Source organism: Suncus etruscus, chromosome 11 (genome assembly GCF_024139225.1).
Source record: "Suncus etruscus isolate mSunEtr1 chromosome 11, mSunEtr1.pri.cur, whole genome shotgun sequence".
Lineage (NCBI taxonomy): Eukaryota > Metazoa > Chordata > Mammalia > Eulipotyphla > Soricidae > Suncus > Suncus etruscus.
In genome coordinates this window covers 80,036,131-80,055,720 of record NC_064858.1, presented here as the reverse complement: position 1 = coordinate 80,055,720, position 19,590 = coordinate 80,036,131, and the positions used below count along the sequence as shown (strand labels likewise).

Genomic DNA, 19,590 nt, shown 5'->3' with positions numbered 1-19,590 from the left:
GTATGCATACAGCCCTGGATTCTATCACAGGCACTGCATGGCCTCTGTGTACTACCTTTCAGGTATACCCTGATGGGGACCCCTAGGAGGCGTAGGAAGCTTGAAGAAATAAAAAGAAAGGAAAATCTGGGAAAAGTTTTAGGAAAGAACATAATTCACTTACTAAAGCATATGTACGTGAAATACAATAGGTATAGTCAAGTACAAGTACAAGTGAGTAATACAGGGAGCAGATTCTTAGTACAGCAGATAGAATTGCTTTGTACACAGCCAACCTGAATTTATTTTCTTGTTTTTTGTTTTTTGTTTTTGGGCCACACCCGGCGATGCTCAGGGGTTACTCCTGGCTGTCTGCTCAGAAATAGCTCCTGGCAGGCACAGGGGACCATATGGGACACTGGGATTCGAACCAACCACCTTTGGTCCTGGATTGGCTGCTTGCAAGGCAAACGTCACTGTGCTATCTCTCCGGGCCCCCCAACCTGAATTTAATCCCTGCCACCCCACATGGTTCCCTGAGCATCACCAGGAGTGATTCCTGAGCACAGAGCCAGAAGTGAAGTCCTGAGCACTACTGGGTGTGGCCCAAATTCCTCCACAAAAATTTTGACTAATACTAAGAAAATTAATTTTAACTGTTATTAACTAGAGAAAGTTTATTGAAAGAGGTACATTTAGAGTAAAATTATCAAAGTTGAGGACTGGAGCGATAGCTTAATAGGTAGGGCATTTGTCTTGCACACAGCTGACACAGATTCAATACCTGGAATTCCATATGGTCCCCCGAACCCTCCAAGAGTAATTTGTTTGTTAGTTTGTTTGTTTGTTTGTTTGGTTGGTTTTTGGGCCACACCCGGTGGTGCTCAGGGGTTACTCCTGGCTGTCTGCTCAGAAATAGCTCCTGGCAGGCACGGGGGACCATATGGGACACCGGGATTCGAACCAACCACCTTAGGTCCTGGATTGGCTGCTTGCAAGGCAAACACCGTTGTGCTATCTCCCGGGCCCTAGTTTGTTTGTTTTTAGGTTTTGGGTCACACCCGACAGCACTCAGGGGTTACTATTGGCTCTATGCTCAGAAGTCACCCCCAGCAAGCTCAGGGGACCATATGGGATGCCGGAATTCAATCCACTGCACTTCTGCATGCAAGGCCTACCTCCATGCTATCTCTCTGGCCCCGAGTAATTTCTTTTTTTTTTAATTATCTTTATTTAAACACCGTGATTACAAATATAATTGTAGTTGTATGATTACAGTCATATAAAGAGCACCCCCCTTCACCAGTGCAGGATTCCCACCACCAATTTCCCAGATCCACCTGCTCCCCACCCCACCCACACCTGTACTCAAGACAGGCTTTCTTTTTCCCTCATTCATTCACATTGTTATGATAGTTTTCAGTGTAGTTATATCTCTAACTGCACTTATCATTCTATGTGGTGAGCTGTCATTAGCTGCACCTACATGGGAGGATGGGGGGAAGTAAAGGTTGGGACTGAGGCAGTAAAAATATTAGAAATGAGCTTTGTAGACCCTTGGCTTTCTGTTTTGGAATATTCATCTTAATTAGACATGGCTCAGCTACCTTATATAGACTGGTAATTATCACATCCTTAAATTAAAAACTACTATCTCGAGGCCAGAGTAATAGCACAACAGGTAGCGTTTTTTCCATTGAATGTGGCCAACTCAGGTTTGATCCCCAGCATCCCATAGAATCCACTTAGCCTACCAGGAGTGATTCCTGAGCACAGAGCCAGGAGTAACCTCTGAGCAATATTAGGTGGCCTAAAAACAAACAAAAAAACAACTGTCACATATATTTTCAACGTTCTGGATTTTGGGGGACTTGTTCCAGGAGAGGTTTCAAGACTTATGTAGTGCCAGGGGTTGAACTTAAGCTTCCTGCAAAGCATGTGCTCCAGCCTATTGAGCTATCTCTCATGCCTTATGTCAACTTCTTGTTTTTTGTTTTGTTTTATTGAGCCACACCCGTTGTTCAGGATTCACTCCTGGCTCTGTGCCAAGAATCAGTCTTGGCGATGCTCCGGAGACCATATGCAATACTGGGGACTGAGCTCAGGTCAACCACAGGCAAGACAAATGCTTTGCCCAATGTACTATCTTTTTAGTCCAATTCCAACCGGTTATTGAACACTTTTTTTGGCAGGATATTTTCACTGGAATCTTTTTGTTAACTGAACTTAACTTCATTTCCCCTAAATCATCTCCTTTCTATTAGTCAATATCAGTAGTTGTAAAATATTGATGATAAGTTTATTATTTTTGCAAATTCTCTCTGTCCTATATCTTCTTATTCTTTCTACCACTACTCTCAGTATGCTTGGATTTCCCCAGACTCTCCTAGTTGACCTTCTTGCCTAGTCTCATTCTATTTCATCTTTCATTTTATTGAAAATGGAAGTCTTGAGCTGGGCGGTGGCGCTAAAGGTAAGGTGCCTGCGCTAGCCTAGGACGGACCGTGGATCAATCCCCCGGTGTCCCATATGGTCCCCCAAGCCAGGAGCAGAGTAACCCCTGAGCATTACCGGGTGTGGCCCAAAAACCAAAAAAATAAATAAATAAAAAAATTTAAAAAAATTTAAAAAATGGAAGTCTTCCTTAAGTTCTCCTCGTCTCAAAATCTGTCAGTGTCTTTACATTTTACCTTATTGTTAGGCTATTAAGACTTGAATTTTAAGACTTTTCATAATCTAGCTCCATGGTATCCATCCATCATGATTTTCTTTGACCTAGACTTGCCTTTTTCTCCTCATCTGTATACATGGTATGCATGCATCTGCCTCTCTATGCTTTCACCTGTCTCGCTCTTCCATATATTTCTTCTCGCTACTATTTAATGCCCAGCTCAAATTCTACTTCTTGAAGCTTTCTGTAACTATTATTAAGTTACCTTCATTTAATTTGTACAACAATTTTACTTTATACTGAATGTGGCTCCTATTTTTTCCTACACTATAATGCTATTTATTTTTTCATATTTACTCTATTTCCTTAACAAGAAAATGGTCTTTAATTCTGTAAACCAAGAGCCATAGCTTATGGTTATGTACCTGTAGTATATACTATGGACCTCTGGCAAAGTACCTGTACTCCTATGCTTCTCCTCTCCCACATGCCCATACAAGTGTACGCATGTAGCACCCAAGCACCCAGAAAGTATTCAGTAGACATTGCTGATTTTTTTAGAATCATTGCAGCAGAAAGCTAAGGGTTTTCTTTTCTTTTCTTTTCTTTTCTTTTTTTTTTTTGGGTCACACCCAGCAGCGCTCAGGGGTTACTCCTAGGTCTATGCTCAGAAATCGCTCCTGGCAGACTCGGGGAACCTTATGGGATGCTGGGATTCAAACCACCATCCTTCTGCATCTAAGGCAAATGCCTTACCGCTGTGCTATCTCTCCGGCCCCTAAGGATTTTCTTATACATTTTCAGGCTTCTACTGTTTGCTCAGGAATGGGAGAAGTTTTTTGTGAGCCTAAAATCAGAAATCTTGGCCTGGAGAGATAGCACAGCATTGTTTGCCTTGCAGCAGCCGATCCAAGACCTAAGGTGGTTGGTTCGAATCCCGGTGTCCCATATGGTCCCCCGTGCCTGCCAGGAGCTATTTCTGAGCAGATAGCCAGGAGTAGTAACCCCTGAGCACCGCCAGGTGTGGCCCAAAAACCATAAAATCAGAAATCCATGGGGCGGAATGATAGCTTGGAGGTAGGGCATTTGCCTTGCATGCAGAAGGATGATGGTTCGAATTCCGGCACCTCATATGATCCCCCGAGCCTGCCAGGATCGATTTCTGAGCAGAGAGCCAGGAGTAACTCCTGATCGCTGCTGGGTATGGCCCAAAAAACAAAAAAAAATCAGAAATCCAATAGGCTGCTTTCTGCCATGCCATATTCATGCCCTGAGTTGGCCCATCCTGTTCCACTTGTGCTCTGATTTTTTTGTTTGTTTGTTTGTTTGTTTGTTTTGTTTTGTTTTCCTTGACTAAAATTCTTCGTAAGCTTAAAGGGTGATTTTTGCCTTTACTCACCCAGAGACCCAGAGAAAGTGGCTTCATCTTCAGCCAACCAAAGCTACCAAAGAACCTTTTAAAACTATTTTTGAGGTAGTGGTAATTTTTCCAAACACACTGATTCAGAAGAGATTTTGTCTGTTTTTTAAATTGCATTTCTTTTTTTTTTTTTTTCATAGAGGCTTTTTCTTGACTCAGGAATTACATCCCTAGAAAAAGAATCCCAGGATTTTCTCTCCTGTGTGTTTTCATCTCGCTTCTTCATGGTCCGTGATGCCAGCTGAGGTTGTCAGTACAATGAAACCGAACTGACGGGACGGGAATAGATTGTTCTGCCACTTCTCTAGATCTTTGAGCTGCACGTCAAATCTGGGGCTGATCACACCACACTTGTTCAGCTTGCCTGTTAGGTCCACGACAATTTTCCCAGCTCTGTGATCGTCGATGATTTCAAATTCACCAATGTAACCATGCTTCATCATCACTGTCAGGAACCTCACAATGACCTTGGAGCACGGCCTGATGATGAGCACCTGGCAGTTGCCTTGCTTCTCGGCATTGTTGATGCTCTTGAGGGCATCGGCCAGCACGTTCATGCGCACCATGGTGGTGGCACAGAAAGATGGCAGAAAGAGGTTAAATTGCATTTCTATGGAAAATCCCAGAGAAGCATTCCTGCTAGAAAATGTGATATTTTTTGTTGTTGTTTTTTGTTTTGGGGCCACACCTGTTGATGCTCAGGGGTTATTCCTGGCTCTGCATTGCTCCTGGCTCAGGGGACCATATGGGATGCCAGGGATCGAACTGAGGTCCATCCTGGGTCAGCCACGTGTGAGGCAAACGCCCTACCGCTGCGCCATCACTCTGATTTTAACTCCAGGCCTCACTCCTTAAAATACCACTTGGACATCATTATATTTGTGTCATTTTGTCTAGTCATTTGAGGTATGAGATGAATCTCTGAGGTTGGCCAGCATGTCAAGGAAAACCAACATAATAGAAATAGATTTAAGATCAAGGAACAAGATCCAACTAAAAGAGAAAACTAGGAAAGCAGAATAGGAGAGGGAGAAACTGAAATTCAAAATTGAAGTTGTTTGACAAGTCCCTGTGAATTACCCAGAAGCCTTTCTTTTCCCAAAGGGAGACACGCTATATTAAAGAAAGATTTGAGCAGCCAATAAGAGGCTATTTTGGCTAACAAATCTAAATTCTGCTTTCCAGAATTCGCTCTGAGCTCAGGTCTCTGTCAAATAAGCTCTATTGTTCGCAGTTTCTTTTTCCAGCTCAGAATCTTACTGTCTTATACCCCAGCCTCTATATTTTCCTGTAATGCTTTCAGAAGGTGGCAGACCCTTACCTCAATGACTTCTGAAAGACAAGACTCCAATTCTTATTTAGTAGCTTTAGCAAGCTTCCTCGACCATCTGATCCTCAGTTTCATCAGATTTTAACAGGTACCTGCTTATGCCTACTCTCCACAGACATAGCAGGAAGTAAGCTTCAAGAGAATATATCACTTCAGTATACGAGATTTTCAAATTTGAAGATTTCACAAACTCCTTCCCACTGGGTGGTTTGGTTTTGTTTGGGGATAAAGAGAGGTAAAATCTGCCTGAGAGAACACTCTTCTGTCTTCCCTCTCTGGCCTTGAGGAAACATGGCACAGACACCCTCTACTGGCCTAGTGCTAGCCTTTACTTTCTGGAGCTACCTCGAAGCAAATTGAACCTGTAATCTCCAAACAGAAGAATAAAAATATGTTCTCTCTGTGCTTTCAAGTTTCAAGTTCAGTTTGAACTAAAATAGTTTTCTTTTCATGTCTACAGATCAAACTCCTACTCCGACTAGATTCCTGAAGAACTGTGAGGAAGTGGGGCTCTTCAATGAACTAGCTAGCTCCTTTGAACATGAATTCAAGAAAGCTTCAGATGAGGAGGAAAAGAAGGCAAGAGGCAGATTTTTGCTGAAAAACTGGTGATGGTCAGATCTAGGCCATTTTCATTGTGTCCTGGGATAAGTTACTTACTTTATTAAAACATAAATGATGGGCTTACTTCTGTCAAGCCAGGTAATAATAGCCACTAATCCTACTAGGCCTTTAGGGAATCCAGGTGATGGGTAAGCACAAGTTTGATTTCGTCAAGAGTCAGTCTTCTTGTCCTTCTAGTGGAGCACTAGTTAAGTAATATATTTTTTGTTTGGGGACCATACCCCTGTTGTAGGACCCCTACCCTCCAATTCAGTGCTGAGTCACTCCTTGTAGTACTCAGGCAACTGATTGGTACCTTGAAAAAACCCAGGGCTTCACATATGTAGGTTAAGTTATCTACCTCTGAGCCACATTCTCAGACAAGTAATCTGTATTTTTAAGTTATCTGAGACCAGAGTGATAGTATAGGGATACGGCACTTGCATGTGGCCAACCCTGGTTTGATACCTGGTATTTTATGGTTCCCTGACCTCTAAGCACAGACTAAGGAGTCAAAATAAGAGAGTAAATAAAAGATTTTGCTTTTGAGTCACTGTTAGATGTGGCCCAAAACAAACAAACACACAAAAAAGCACAAAAAAGATCTGTTTTGAAGGCCAGAATGTAGTTTAACAGAGCATATCCCATACATGTGTATGTGTGAGGACCTAGATTCAACCACAGTATCATGTGACTCCCTCGTGTGCCATTGGATGTTTTAATCAAATTATGATCAATTGGAGCCGGAGAGATAGCATGGAGGTAAGGTATTTGCCTTGTGTCCAGAAGGATGGTGGTTCAAACCCTGGCATCCCATATGGTCCCCCGTGCCTGCCAGTGTAGAGCTAGGAGTGACCCCTGAGCGCTGCCGGGTGTGACCCAAAAAAGAAAATAAATAAATAAAAATAAATTATGATCAATTAATCAAATTATAAATTTGATTTTTTGGCAGGGGCTATACCCTGTGATGCTCAGGGGTTACTCCTGGCTATGTACTCAGAAATTGTTCCTCGCTCGGGACCATATGGGACACTGGGAATTGAACCAAGGTCTGTCCTGGATTGGCCACATGCAAGGCAAACACCCTACTGCTATGCTATTTCTCTGGCTCCAAATTTGATTTTTTTATTTTAGGTAAATGTCATGCTAATTTTTTTTTAGTCTCAAAGTGAGAAATGGGAGAGTTCTCAATAGTGAAACCAGATGGACCAGAGTGGTAGCACAGTGTTAGGGCATTTGTCTTGCATGAGGCTGACCCAGGACAGACCCAGGTTGGATCCCCAGCATCCCACATGGTCCCCTTAGCCTGGAGCAATTTCTGAACACAGAACCAGGGGTAACCCATGAGAGCCTCCAATATGGCCCAAAAAAACAAACAAAAAAAGTGAAGACTTAGTCAATGGCTATGCCTTCATATTAATAGGAACATCATTCAGTCACAGTCCTTTGACAAATTTTATTATTAAAAATCATTATAACAGGGACCGGAGAGATAGCATGGAGGTAAGGCAATTGCTTTCCATGCGGAAGGACGGTGGTTCAAATCCCGGCATCCCATATGGTCCCCCAAGCCTGCCAGGAGCGATTTCTGAGCATAGAGCCAGGAGTAACCCCTGAGCGCTGCAGGGTGTGATCCAAAAACCAAAAAAAAAAAAAAAAAAAATTCATTATAACAAAATTATTTCCCAACATTCCATATGGTCCCCCAAGCCAGGAGCGTTTTCTGAGTGCATAGCCAGGAGTGTCACCCTGAGTGTCACCGGATGTGACCCAAAAAAACAACAAAAAATTTCCATTCTTAAAAATTATAAATTACTAGGATCTTGTAATTTAAGGTATAATACAGATTGCTTTTTCTTTTTTTGTCAAGTTGTACTTTTTTGTTTTGGGGCCACTTCTCAGGGAACTCAGGGAACCGTATGCATTGCTGGATATTGAACTCAGGTCAGCTGTTTGTAAGGCAATTCTGTACTGTCTTTCTGGCTCCCAAATTGTACTAAGACATTAAACTTAAAAAAATATATTCTGGGGCCGGAGAGATAGCATGGAGGTAAGGCATTTGCCTTTCATGCAGGAGGTCATCGGTTTGAATCCCGGCCTCCCATATGGTCCCCCGTGCCTGCCAGGAGCAATTTCTGAGCCTGGAGCCAGGAATAACTCCTGAGCACTGCCGGGTGTGACCCAAAAACCACAAAAAAAAAAAAAATAAATATATATATATATATATATTCTGGGCCTGGAGAGAGAGCACAGCGGTGTTTGCCTTGCAGGCAGCTGATCCAGGACCAAAGGTGGTTGGTTTGAATCCCGGTGTCCCATATGGTCCGTCCCCCACTGCCTGCCAGGAGCTATTTCTGAGCAGACAGCCAGGAGTAACCCCTGAGCAACGCCGGGTGTGACCCAAAGAAAAAAAAAAAGAAATATATTCTAAGACCAAGTGTGGCTCCAAAACAAAGTATATTCTTTTATTTCCTTTTGTTTTGTTTTGTTTTTTGGGTCACACCCACCAGTGCTCAAGGGTTATTCCTGGCTCTTTACTCAGAAATTGCCCCTGGCAGGCTCAGGGGACTATATGGGAATTGAACCAGAGTCTGTCTGGGGTTGGCCCCCTGTAGGGCAAATACCCTCCCTACCGCTGTGCTATCTCTCTGGCCCCCAAAGTATGTTCTTGTTTGGCTTAGGGTTTTTTTGTTTTGTTTTGCCAAACAGAGGTACTCAGGATTTACACCTTTCTCTGAGTGCAGCGATCACTCATGGAAGGATTCAGGGAATCATAGAATGTCAGGGATTGAACCCAGGTTGGCTGCATGCAAGGTAAAGGCCCTATTTGCTATACTATAACTTTAGCCCCCCTTCCCCCCCTGCAGATACGTACCTTATGTCTTCAGTGGAGGTCAGCCAGTATGGCAAAAGAACTAGAAATTTTGTCACTTCAGTATTGTTTAAAGAAATTTGAGGGGTAGAGCAATAGTACTTAGTAGGCACTTACGTTGCAAGATGGCACAAAAACAAAAACAAATAGACAAAAATAAAAAGAAATAAATCTAGAAAATTTTTCTTGGAAAGATTTTGGGGGGGGGGGGGCGGCAGGTCTCATGCCCTATAATGCTCCATGGGTTACTCTTAGCTCTGCAGTCAAGTATTACTCCTGTCAGGGATCCAGGTGACTACTGAGGATCAAGCCCGGGTTGGCCACATATAAGACAAATGCCCTATTGGCTGTACTGTTATTCTGGCCCTGGAAAAGAGATTTTAATGTAAAAAGAATTGTAGTCTTCAAATATTTTTAGAGTTTTCATGTATAATATGAAATAAACTTATTCTATATACCCCAGAGAAATAAGTAAGACCAGTAAGTGAAAGCAGCTACAGTGTCATCAATTATGTTGCCACCTTAGTAAAAAAAAAAAAAAAAAAAAAAAAAAACTTCTGTAAAGATGAGTAAAATGTGGAATCCCTTTATATACTGAAATGCTATGATTCTGATTTGAACTTTAATAATCTAAATCCCTAGAGAATTTTTAGTTTAGAAAACTAGACGACAAAGAAGAAAACTAGAGTTTAAGAAGCAGAGTCAAGGGGCCAGAGAGATAGCATGGAGGTAGGGCATTTGCCTTGCATGCAGAAGGACGGTGGTTCAAATCCCGGCATCCCATATGGTCCCCCGAGCCTGCCAGGAGCGATTTCTGGGCGTAGAGCCAGGAGTAACCCCTGAGCACTGCCGGATGTGACCCAAAAAAGCAAAAAAAACACAGAGTCAAGGAGGAATAATTCTTGGACCTATGAGAACCTATGAAATAAATCATCAAACTGAGCACAAGGTTTTTATGCAGGAAGCCTGGAGTAGATCCCCAGCATCCCCAGAACATGTTCCATCAAAAGTAAGCCAAGGGGCTGGTGAGGTAGGGCTAGAGGTAAGGTGTCTGCCTTGCAAGCACTAGCCAAGGAAGGACCGCGGTTCGAGCCGGCGTCCCATATGGTCCCCTAAGCAAGGTAACCCCTGAGCATCAAATGGGTGTGGCCCGAAAAACCAAAAAAAAAAAAAAAAAAGCCAGAGAAGCCCCAATGCACTACCATTTCTGACCCAAAAACAAATAAAAGAAACCCTAAAGAAAAAGAATCCTTGTGGAATAAGGAAATTGGGGTAAATGGGAAGGCCAACATATATTCTAAAATTAGAATTCTAGGATATTGTGGGGGGCAGTGTGATAGCCCAGCAGATAGGACATTTGCCATGCACATGGCCAACTCAAAGTTGATCCCTGTCATCCGTATGGAATGGGGATGACCTGCCAGGATTAATTTCTGAGCACAGAGCCAGGAGTAACCCGTTAGCACCATTGGGTGTGGCCCAAAAACAAACAAAAATAATTCTAGATTATTAATCACTCTTTATTTTTGAGTCACAGCAAACTGTGTTGGGGTTGTTCTCAACTCAGTGGTTTTGAGGTTATTTCTGAGAGTGCGGGGGATCATGCAGTAGCCATTGCCCTATTTCCTCAGTCACTAAAATCAGACCTGGTTTTTTATAATAATTCAGAAAAAAATTCAATATATCTATCTCAAGACATATAAACAGAGCCAGAACAATAGTACAGTGGGTAGGACATTTGTTTCCAACAATATCGAACCTGGATCTGACCTCTAGCACCCCAAATGATTCCCCCAAGCACCACCAGGAGTGATCTCTGATTGCAGAGCCAGGAGTAATCCCTGGCCATTGCCAGGTGTGGTCTAAAAACAAAAAGAACATAAAATCACATAAATATTAATACATTTACCTTTCATCAGTGCATGGTGCAGAGAGGCATGGAGTTTCATCAGATTATGGACAGGCTAGTGAGGAACAGGGATGTTGCTTAATAGTAGAGCATATGCCCAGATGTGTAAAGCTCTGGATTCATCCCCAGCACCAGAAAAAAAGACTATAGAGATGGTATGAAAGTTAAAGCACTTGCCTTGCATAATGACCTAATTTGACAGCACCGCATATGGTCCTCCAAACACTGCCAGGGTTCACTCCTAAGCACACAACAGATACAGCCCAAAACAAATAAAAAATTAGAATATTGAAATATTAAGGAAGGTGGTTGAGGTAGTAGTATAGAGAGTTGCCTTGCATGGTTCAATCCAGGTTCAATCCCTTGCACCAAATATGGTCCCTGGAGCCCACCAGCAGTGATCCCTGAGCACAAAGCCAGGAGTATGTCCTTTAGCAATGCTGGGTGTGGCCCAAACACAAAAAGTGACAAAGAATTTCCAGGGACACTTTTTTCTTCTAAAAGGAAGACAGTAGGGGGGCTGGAGAGATATCACAGTGGTAGGGCATTTGCCTTGCACACGACCAACCCAGGATGGACCTGGGTTCAATTCCCAGTGTCCAAAATGTTCCCCTGAATCTTCCAGGAGTGATTTCTTTTTTGTTTGTTTGTTTGTTTTTTTGTTTTTTGGGCCACACCCAGTGATGCTCAGGGATTATTCCTGGCTATGTGCTCAGAAATCATTCCTGGCTTGGGGGACCATATGGGATACCGGGGGATCAAACTGTGGTTCATCCTAGGCTAGTGCAGGCAAGACAGAAGCCATACCACTTGCACCATCGCTCCAGCCCCCAGGAATGATTTTTCAGCGCAGAGCCAGGAGTAAACCCTGAGCACCGCTGGGTATGCCTCAAAAACAGATTAAATAAATAAATAAATAAATAAATAAATAAATAAATAAATAAATATAACAAAAGGGAGATAGACAAATCAATACATTGTACATTTTCCCATTCACTGTAAATGGCAAGGAAGCAAGATAAAGTGTCCTGATCATGATAAATATTTTGAAACACTTAACTTCCTATGAACTTGTTTTCACGGTGCCTTTCTAAAACTAAAGGAGAGTGCAGAACTCAGTTGCATGTATTTGTAATTCTACTTTTATTTGTTTGGGTTGGTGTTCCTAAGTAGTGCTCAGGAAACCTGGCTCCTGGTGAGTTACTCAGCGCTCATGGTTCAGTGATTGGGCCCAGGGGGCCACCCTATCAGTACCCAAAGGTCATTTAGGCTTCACCTGGCAGAATTCGTTTTTACATCTTTGTTTATTTTTTAGATCACTTCTGTAGTGTGCAAGCCTTACCCTGGCTCTTCGCTCAGGGATCACTCCTAGCAGAGCTCAGAGGACAATTTGGGGTACCAGGGATTGAACCCAGCTTAGCCTCGTGTAAGGCAAACATCCTACCCACTATATATCTCTCCAGCTCCATTGTTTTATTTTTTCAGTAAACCCAGAATTGTCTTCTCGTAATGGCTTCAATTTACATAGTAAAGTTTAATTTATAGCTTCCTAAGGTCATCCTCTCCACCCTCATTCTTCCTCCTCTAAAACAGTCAGATTGTTTCCAGAGGATGTTAGGAGATTTCACCCAAACTCCTTACTTACAGGCAAGAAAATTTGACTTCCTTTAAAAGCTTCAAGTCCTTTCCACTGTCCATTGTAGCTTATTTAGAGGACCATCATCATTGATCAGATGGGATGGAGAAGGTAGGGCACTCGCCTTGCATGTGGCTGACCTGGGTTCGAGCTTCAGCATCCCGTATAGTTAGTCCCTACGCCTTCCAGGAGTGATTCCTGGGTAGAACCAGGAGAAACCCCTGAGCGCTGTCAAGTATGCCCTCCTCCAAAAAATATATAGTCAGTCGATCAGACAGTTATACTTTGGTAATCCTTTGATAATTTTTTCTGTCTGTCCAGGAGGTAGTTTTCAGGGGTAGTTTTCATCTCTCATGAAGAAAAGCATATAATTAATGAAAGATTTTATCCGAGAAAGTTTACTGAATCCAAAATTTTCCTGAACCACAGCTTTTTTGGAGATGCCTCTGAGTATTTATAAGTGTGGTTATATTTATTTAAAAGCCTCTCCTTCCAGGGCCGGAGAGATAGCATGGAGGTAAGGCGTTTGCCTTTCATGCAGAAGGTCATCGGTTCGAATCCCGGCGTCCCATATGGTCCCCTGTGCCTGCCAGGAGCAATTTCTGAGCATGGAGCCAGGAGTAACCCCTGAGCACTGCTGGGTGTGACCCAAAAAGCCACAAAAAAAAAAAAAAAAAAAAAAAAGCCTCTCCTTCCTACCACCTACCACCTTCTGACTTCAGAGTTTCACTCAGTTGGTTCTGACACCTTAGCAATGTAGGAAAAGTGAGAGAAGAGCCAGAGATAATTCAGTGGACTTAGAACATGTGGGAGGCCTGGATTTGGAATCTTAAGTACTACTGCAAATGACCCTTAACAGTGCCAGGAATAGCCCCTGAGAACTTCCAGTTGTGACCCAAAAACAAAAATAAGAAAAATAAATGTGAAGGTAGGAATGAGACCTTCTTTGCTATTGCTCATTCCCCATGTTTTGGAGAAAAAGAATCCGGCATCCCATGTGGCCCCCTGTGCCTGCCAGGGCCCATTTCTGAGCATAGAGCCAGGAGTAACCCCTGAGTGCTGCCAGGTGTGATCCAAAAAAAAAAAAGAGAGAGAGAGAGAAAGAAAGAAAGAAAAATATAGATCCTGGGACTGGAGTGATATCTCAGTAGGTAGGGTGTTTGCCTTGCATGTGGCCAACCCAGGTTCAATCCCCAGCATCCAGAGTCTGCCAAGAGTAATTTCTGAGCTCAGAAAGTATATATCCAATTTGAAGAGAATCAAGAAGTTGAAATATGACTCTTTTCCCTTTAAACAGACTGTTACTGGGCCCCTTGACATGTCTCTGCCTTCCACACCAGACGTCAAAATTAAAGAAGAAGAACCAGTGGAGGTGGACTCAACCCCTCCTGACAGTCCAGCTTCCAGTCCCTGCTCCCCGCCACTCAAGGAAAAGGTAAAGATTCTACGAGAATTTCCCCAAATGTTAATCGACCAATAAGTGTTAATTCATGTACTGTATAAATAGCATGTAATACAAGATTAACTCATTCTTTTAAAAACTGTATTAAGTAGGTATTCAACAGATGCCTATTTTCTGACCCAATAATTCTATTTACCAGTCTAATAAAAATTACTACACATATCCACCAAAAGTAGCATGTAAGAATATTCCTAACATGGGGCCGGCGAGGGGGCACTAGAGGTAAGGTAAGCCTTGCAATCGCTAGTCAAGGAAGGCACGGTTCGATCCCCCAGCATCCCATATGGTCCCCCAATGGGGGGCAATTTCTGAGCGCTTAGCCAGGAGTAACCCCTGAGCATCAAACGGTGTGACCCGAAAAACCAAAAAAAAGAGAATATTACTAACATATGTAGTCATGCTAGGAAAAAAAGCACATGGGAGTAGCCCAGTGTCCATCAATAAGAGAATGAATCAAGACGTGTGATGTTTCTAAACTGGGCTGGAGTGATAGCACAGTGGTAGGGCATTTGCCTTGCACGTGGCTGCCCAGGACGGACTTGGGTTCGATCCCCAGCATCCCATGTGGTCCCCCAAGCCAGGAATGATTTCTGAGCGCATAGCCAGGAATAACCCCTGAGTGTCACCAGGTGTGGCCCAAAGAACAACAACATAGGAAGATAGGAGCTATAGCACAGCAGGTAGGGCATTTGCCTTGCACTCTGCCAACCTGGGTTTGATCTCCAGCATCCCATATTGTCCCCAAGCCTGCTAGGAGTGATTTCAGAATGCAGAGTCAGGAGTAACCCCTGAGCAATGCTGGGTGTGGCCCACAAACAAACAAACAAAAAAAGAATAAACTATATACAGCTATAAGGGGCCAGAGCGATAGAACAACGGGTAGGGCACTTGCCTTGCACGCGCTCGACCTGAGTTCGGTCACCGGCATCCCACATGGCCCCTGAGCATGCCATAAAGGCGTCCTGACCAAAGCTAGGAATAGCCCTTGAGCATAGCCGGGTGTGGTTAAAAAAAGAAAAAAAAAAAAAAAAAAAAGATATATACAGCTATGTGGATGAATCTCCCAGAGTGTATTGAAAAACAATAATTTATATTCATAAGTACTTATATTTTTACTTCATTACTATAATGTTTAAGGCAAAATAAAACTTCTTTTATAATAGAACTTAGGAGATAATCTACCGCGGAATTTGAAAGGAGAACAGAAAGACCCGTAAAAACAGACTCAGTCTTGATTTTACATCATGTGAAAAGTTGTGTAATTGCATCCTTTATTACAGTATACTTCTCTGTGTTCTACTTCATTTATGCGAAAAAGAAAAAATCTCATAATTCATATATTGATCATTAAATCTAGGGGGTTGGGAAAACAACTCAAAGCTCTGAGAGAATGCATACTGTACATTTGCATACTGTATGCTGGTTTCATTTTATGGTCCCCTAGGCACTCCTGGGAGTAGCCCCTGAGCATTATTATCTGTGTCCTAAACACACATACATAAACATGTACACTCAAACACATATACAAGAATTTAGAGGAAGAGAAATTCTTCCAGAGGGAAGTCTTCTACTGACTCCAAGGAAATGACTAGTATTCTGATATTATTTAAAAGGAAACTTCTTGGGGCTGGAGTAGTGGTGCAAGCAGTAGGGCATCTGCCTTGCATTTGTTAACCTAGGACAGACCACGGTTTGATCCACCATGTCCCTTATGGTCCCCCAAGCCAGGGGCAATTTCTGAGCGCATAGCCAGGAGTAACCCCTGAGTGTTACCGAGTGTGGCCCAAAAACAAACAAACAAACAAATGGAAACTTCTGGGGCCAGAGAAATAGCTTTACAGGTAGGGTGCTAGCCTTGCATGTGGCAGACCCTTGGCATCCCATATGGTCCCTTGAGTACTACCAGGAATGATTCATGAGTGCAGAGCCAGGAGTAAACCCTGAGCACCGCAGAGTGTGACATGAAAATAAAGTTAGTGCCATGTATGGTGCATTTTAAAAAACCATGGAAAAGGAAACCTCTTAAGAAGTCTTTTTTTTTTTTTTTTGGTGGGTGGAGGGGAACAGAGCTATAGTACAGTGGGTAGGTCATTTGTCTTGCACACAGCCTATGCAAATTCAATCCCTGGTATCCCATATGTTCCCCCAGAGCACTGTGAGGAGTTATCCCTGAGCACAGAGCCAGAGGTAAGCCCTGAGCACTGCTAGGTATAGCCAAAAAAAAAAAAAAAAAAAGTTGGGTTGATTTTTTACATATATAAAACATAACATATACAGAAAAATATAATGTTCACTGAATTTTCACAGAGCAGCATATGTAACCAGCATTCAAATCTTTTCAGGACCTCAGAAATCTCCTTATGTCTTCTTTCACTCTCTGATTTTCTGCCAGTGGTTATTTATTTCAGTTCCCAATGTGGAAATCACATCTTACCTATGTCCAAATTTGGTTCAATAACTTCTCAAAACTATCCCACTGTCAGAACCAGTGAAATAAATAGGTCAAAGAGCTGGAGTGCAAATTTTGCATGAAGTAGCCCCAGGTTCAGTCCCTGGCATTGCATGGTCCCACAAACACTGCCAGGAAAAAAAAGTTACACTGCAATCAACAGTATAGCTCTCATTTCTCCTCCCACTCTCCCCCCCCCCTTTTTTTTTCTTCACTCAGAAGTCACACCTGGCAGGCTCAGGGAACCATATAGGATGCTGGGGATCAAACTTGGGTCAGCCGTATGCAAGGCAAATGCCCTCCCTGCTGTGCTATTCTGATCCCTCATTCTCCCCTTTTAATCAGCATCTAGAAGCTGGTGTCAGTTTAGTCAATAGCAGTCTAAAATTCTACTAAGTTAACAGTGGGAGCATTATGTCTTACATTTCACTTCTTGGTTAGTTTTTTGTTCTGCTTTGTTTTGGTTTAAGCACACCCACTTGATCCCTTCTCCCATACATCTCATCTCACAGGTAAACTTAGTTCTGTCAGTGCACACTTGGGTGAAACTATCCATTACTTGTCTTTTTCTTTTCTTCGCTTTTGTGTTTGTTTTTGGTTTTTGAGCCACACCCAGCGGTGCTCAGGGTTTCCCCTGGCTGTGCTTAGAGTACCATAAGGGAGGCTGGGAATCCAACCAGGGCCAGCCACATGCCCTACCCACTGTGCTATCACCTTAGATCCTCCTTTTTTTCCCCCAGCAGTTTGTCTGTTTATAATATGATCAGTATTCGGGGGTCAAAGTGATAGCACAGTGGGTAGGGAGTTTGTCTTGCACATGTCTACCGGGTTCAATCCCATATGGCCCCCCAAACCTGCCAAGAATGATTTTTTTCCTGGCTTTTGGGCCATACCCAGTGATGCTCAGGGATTACTCCTGGCTCGCTCCTGGTTTGGAGGACCATATGGGACACCAGGATTCAAAGTACCTTCCATCCTGGATTGGCGGCTGTGTGTGAAAGGCAAATGCCCTGTTGCTGTGCTATGGCTCCAGCCCCTTTATAGCCTTTCTTAACCTTACCTTTCCCATTAGAGATGAAGACAGTTAGCCTCAAGTTTAAAATTACAGTAACTAGAATGAGAAAAATTGTAGAAATTCTTTGAATTATGTGGTACTACTCAGACATTTTGAGCAATTTTCCATCTGTCATCTCATTCATATAGTCATCATCGTAGAGAGGGAAAATAGCCAAAAGACATTAATTCCGTTTTCCCTCTAAGTAGGTTCATGAGGTTCAGGACCATGATGGAATCAGTTTATGATTTATAGGAGTAATTTAGTGCTCTTTCCAGTATTTTTTAACTAGATTTTGGGGCCCAGAAGATATGGCACAATGGATTAAAATGCTGAATGTTCAAATCTGCCACCACCTGGCAATTCTAGCAATTTTGCTGTTTGGGAAATTCCCAGTAAGCAGAACCTAGAAGATATTTCAGTGGATTAAAAAGTGCTAGAGTTCTTCTGTGGCACCTGAGGCAACGGTGGCAGTGCTGAGGGGAGTGGAGAGGAGCAGAGAGGCTCGGGGCGCTGGGGGCCAACCTTCCTCCGCATTTCCATGCCCGCCGGGAGCATGGCGGCTGAGGTGGTTGCTGCCCTACCCCTCTGCTTCCTGCTTTAAATAAGATTTATACACCTGACCTGCCAGTTCCTGAGGGACACAGAATTTACCATACTCATTGTTTTGTGTTGCAGTGAATTGACTGGGTTTTGTTCCTGGTTTTCATTGTCTGATGGAACATGAGAAACATTCAAGTTTTTCTTCTCAAGTGAAAAAAAAAAGTGCTAGAGTGAGGATAGGAATTGTTGGAGCAATACTGCAGTGGGTAGAGCATATGCCTCGCTCACTGCCAATCTGTGTTCCATCTCCCATATGGTCCCCTGAGCCCTCTAAGAGTAATTTCTGAGTGCAGAGCCAGGAGTAATCCTTGAGCATAATCAATTATAGCCCAAAAAAAGTACCAAGAGGCTGGAGAGAAAGCACAGCAGCTAGGGTATTTGCCTTGCACTCACTGACCTAGGTTTAATCCCCAGCATATGACCCACCAAGCACCACCAAAAGTGATCCTTGAGCACAGAGCTAGGAATAACTCCTGAGCAACTCTGGATGTGGTCCCAAAACAAACAAAATTTAATGGTGCCAAGGGCAACTATGAGGCCATGAGCTTAATCCACAGTGCTACAGCGTGTGTACCAAACGAATCCTGGCAGTCCACTCTGTATGATCCTGGTAAGAGGAAATAAGAATTTATACTTGGGGACTGGAGTATATAGCAAAGCAGGTAGAGCGTTAACCTTGCATGCACCCTAACCCACATAGGTTCTATCCCCAGCATTCCGTATGATCCCCAAGCCTGCCAGGAGTGATTTCTGAGCATAGAGTCAAAAGTAACTTTGAGCACCATCGGTGTGATCCCAAAGAAACAAACAAAAAAATTGTGGCAGTTTTCAAATACTATTTAGATACTACGCATTTTCCTATAGAAGCTCCTTAAAGTGTTTTTGATCTATCGGTCTCTTCTCTCCAGGAGGTTACCCCAAAGCCTGTAGTGATCTCTACTCCCACACCTACTATCGTAAGACCTGGCTCCCTGCCTCTCCACTTGGGCTACGATCCACTTCACCCAACCCTTCCCTCCCCAACTTCTGTCATCACACAAGCTCCACCATCCAACAGGCAACTGGGGTAAGTAAAGAAAGCAGAAATCACTTTCTTCTCTGTAAAGTCATTTGAGTAGATAGAAACTATACTTGAATACAAGACCCTGAGATTGTCTCTTTGATTACTTTTTCATGCCCATAAACAGATGCTCCTTTACTTTTTGAATGGTTAAGAAAGTATGTGGGGAGAGGGGCCAGTGGCAGAGTGATAATACAAGGTTAGGGCACTTACCTTGCATGCAGCCAACCCAGGTTCAATCCCCAGTACTCCTTATAGTTCCCTGAGACCACCAGCATTGATTCCTGAGCAGAGTGAAAGTAAAACTTGAGCACAACTGGGTGTGACCAAAAATTAAAAAAAAAGATAGTGCTTAAAGAGGGCAGAAAGAAGCTGGAGAGATAGCACAGTGGTAGGGCTTTTGCCTTGCACGCAGCTGATCCAGGACAGACAGTGGTTTGAATCCCAGCATCCCTTATGGTCCCCTGTACCTGCCAGGAGTGATTTCTGAGTGCAGAGCCAGGAGAAACCTCTGTGTGCTGCTGGGTATAACCCAAAAATAA

General features: G+C 43.1%; 2 protein-coding genes across 2 annotated transcripts in view; one reads left to right on the top strand and one right to left on the bottom strand.

Annotated features, from left to right (window-relative positions):
• ATF7 (activating transcription factor 7) overlaps nt 1–19,590 on the top strand; it is a 135,322-nt gene that overhangs the window by 100,044 nt on the left and 15,688 nt on the right. Inside the window, exons 4-7 of the mRNA XM_049783652.1 lie at nt 5,861–6,008; nt 12,882–12,885; nt 13,718–13,855; nt 18,897–19,054. Of these exons, the coding sequence (XP_049639609.1) occupies nt 5,861–6,008; nt 12,882–12,885; nt 13,718–13,855; nt 18,897–19,054 (448 nt within the window). The remainder of the gene's footprint in view (nt 1–5,860; nt 6,009–12,881; nt 12,886–13,717; nt 13,856–18,896; nt 19,055–19,590) is intronic.
• LOC126022655 (40S ribosomal protein S15a-like) lies at nt 4,187–4,641 on the bottom strand. Its single transcript, XM_049783632.1, has one exon. It carries the CDS (start codon nt 4,634–4,636, stop codon nt 4,280–4,282), a length of 357 nt encoding a protein of 118 aa, XP_049639589.1. The 5' UTR covers nt 4,637–4,641; the 3' UTR covers nt 4,187–4,279.

Excerpts from the sequence above, each read along its gene's own strand:
- LOC126022655 (XM_049783632.1), bottom strand. The coding sequence starts at position 4,636 with ATGGTGCGCATGAACGTGCTGGCCGATGCCCTCAAGAGCATCAACAAT.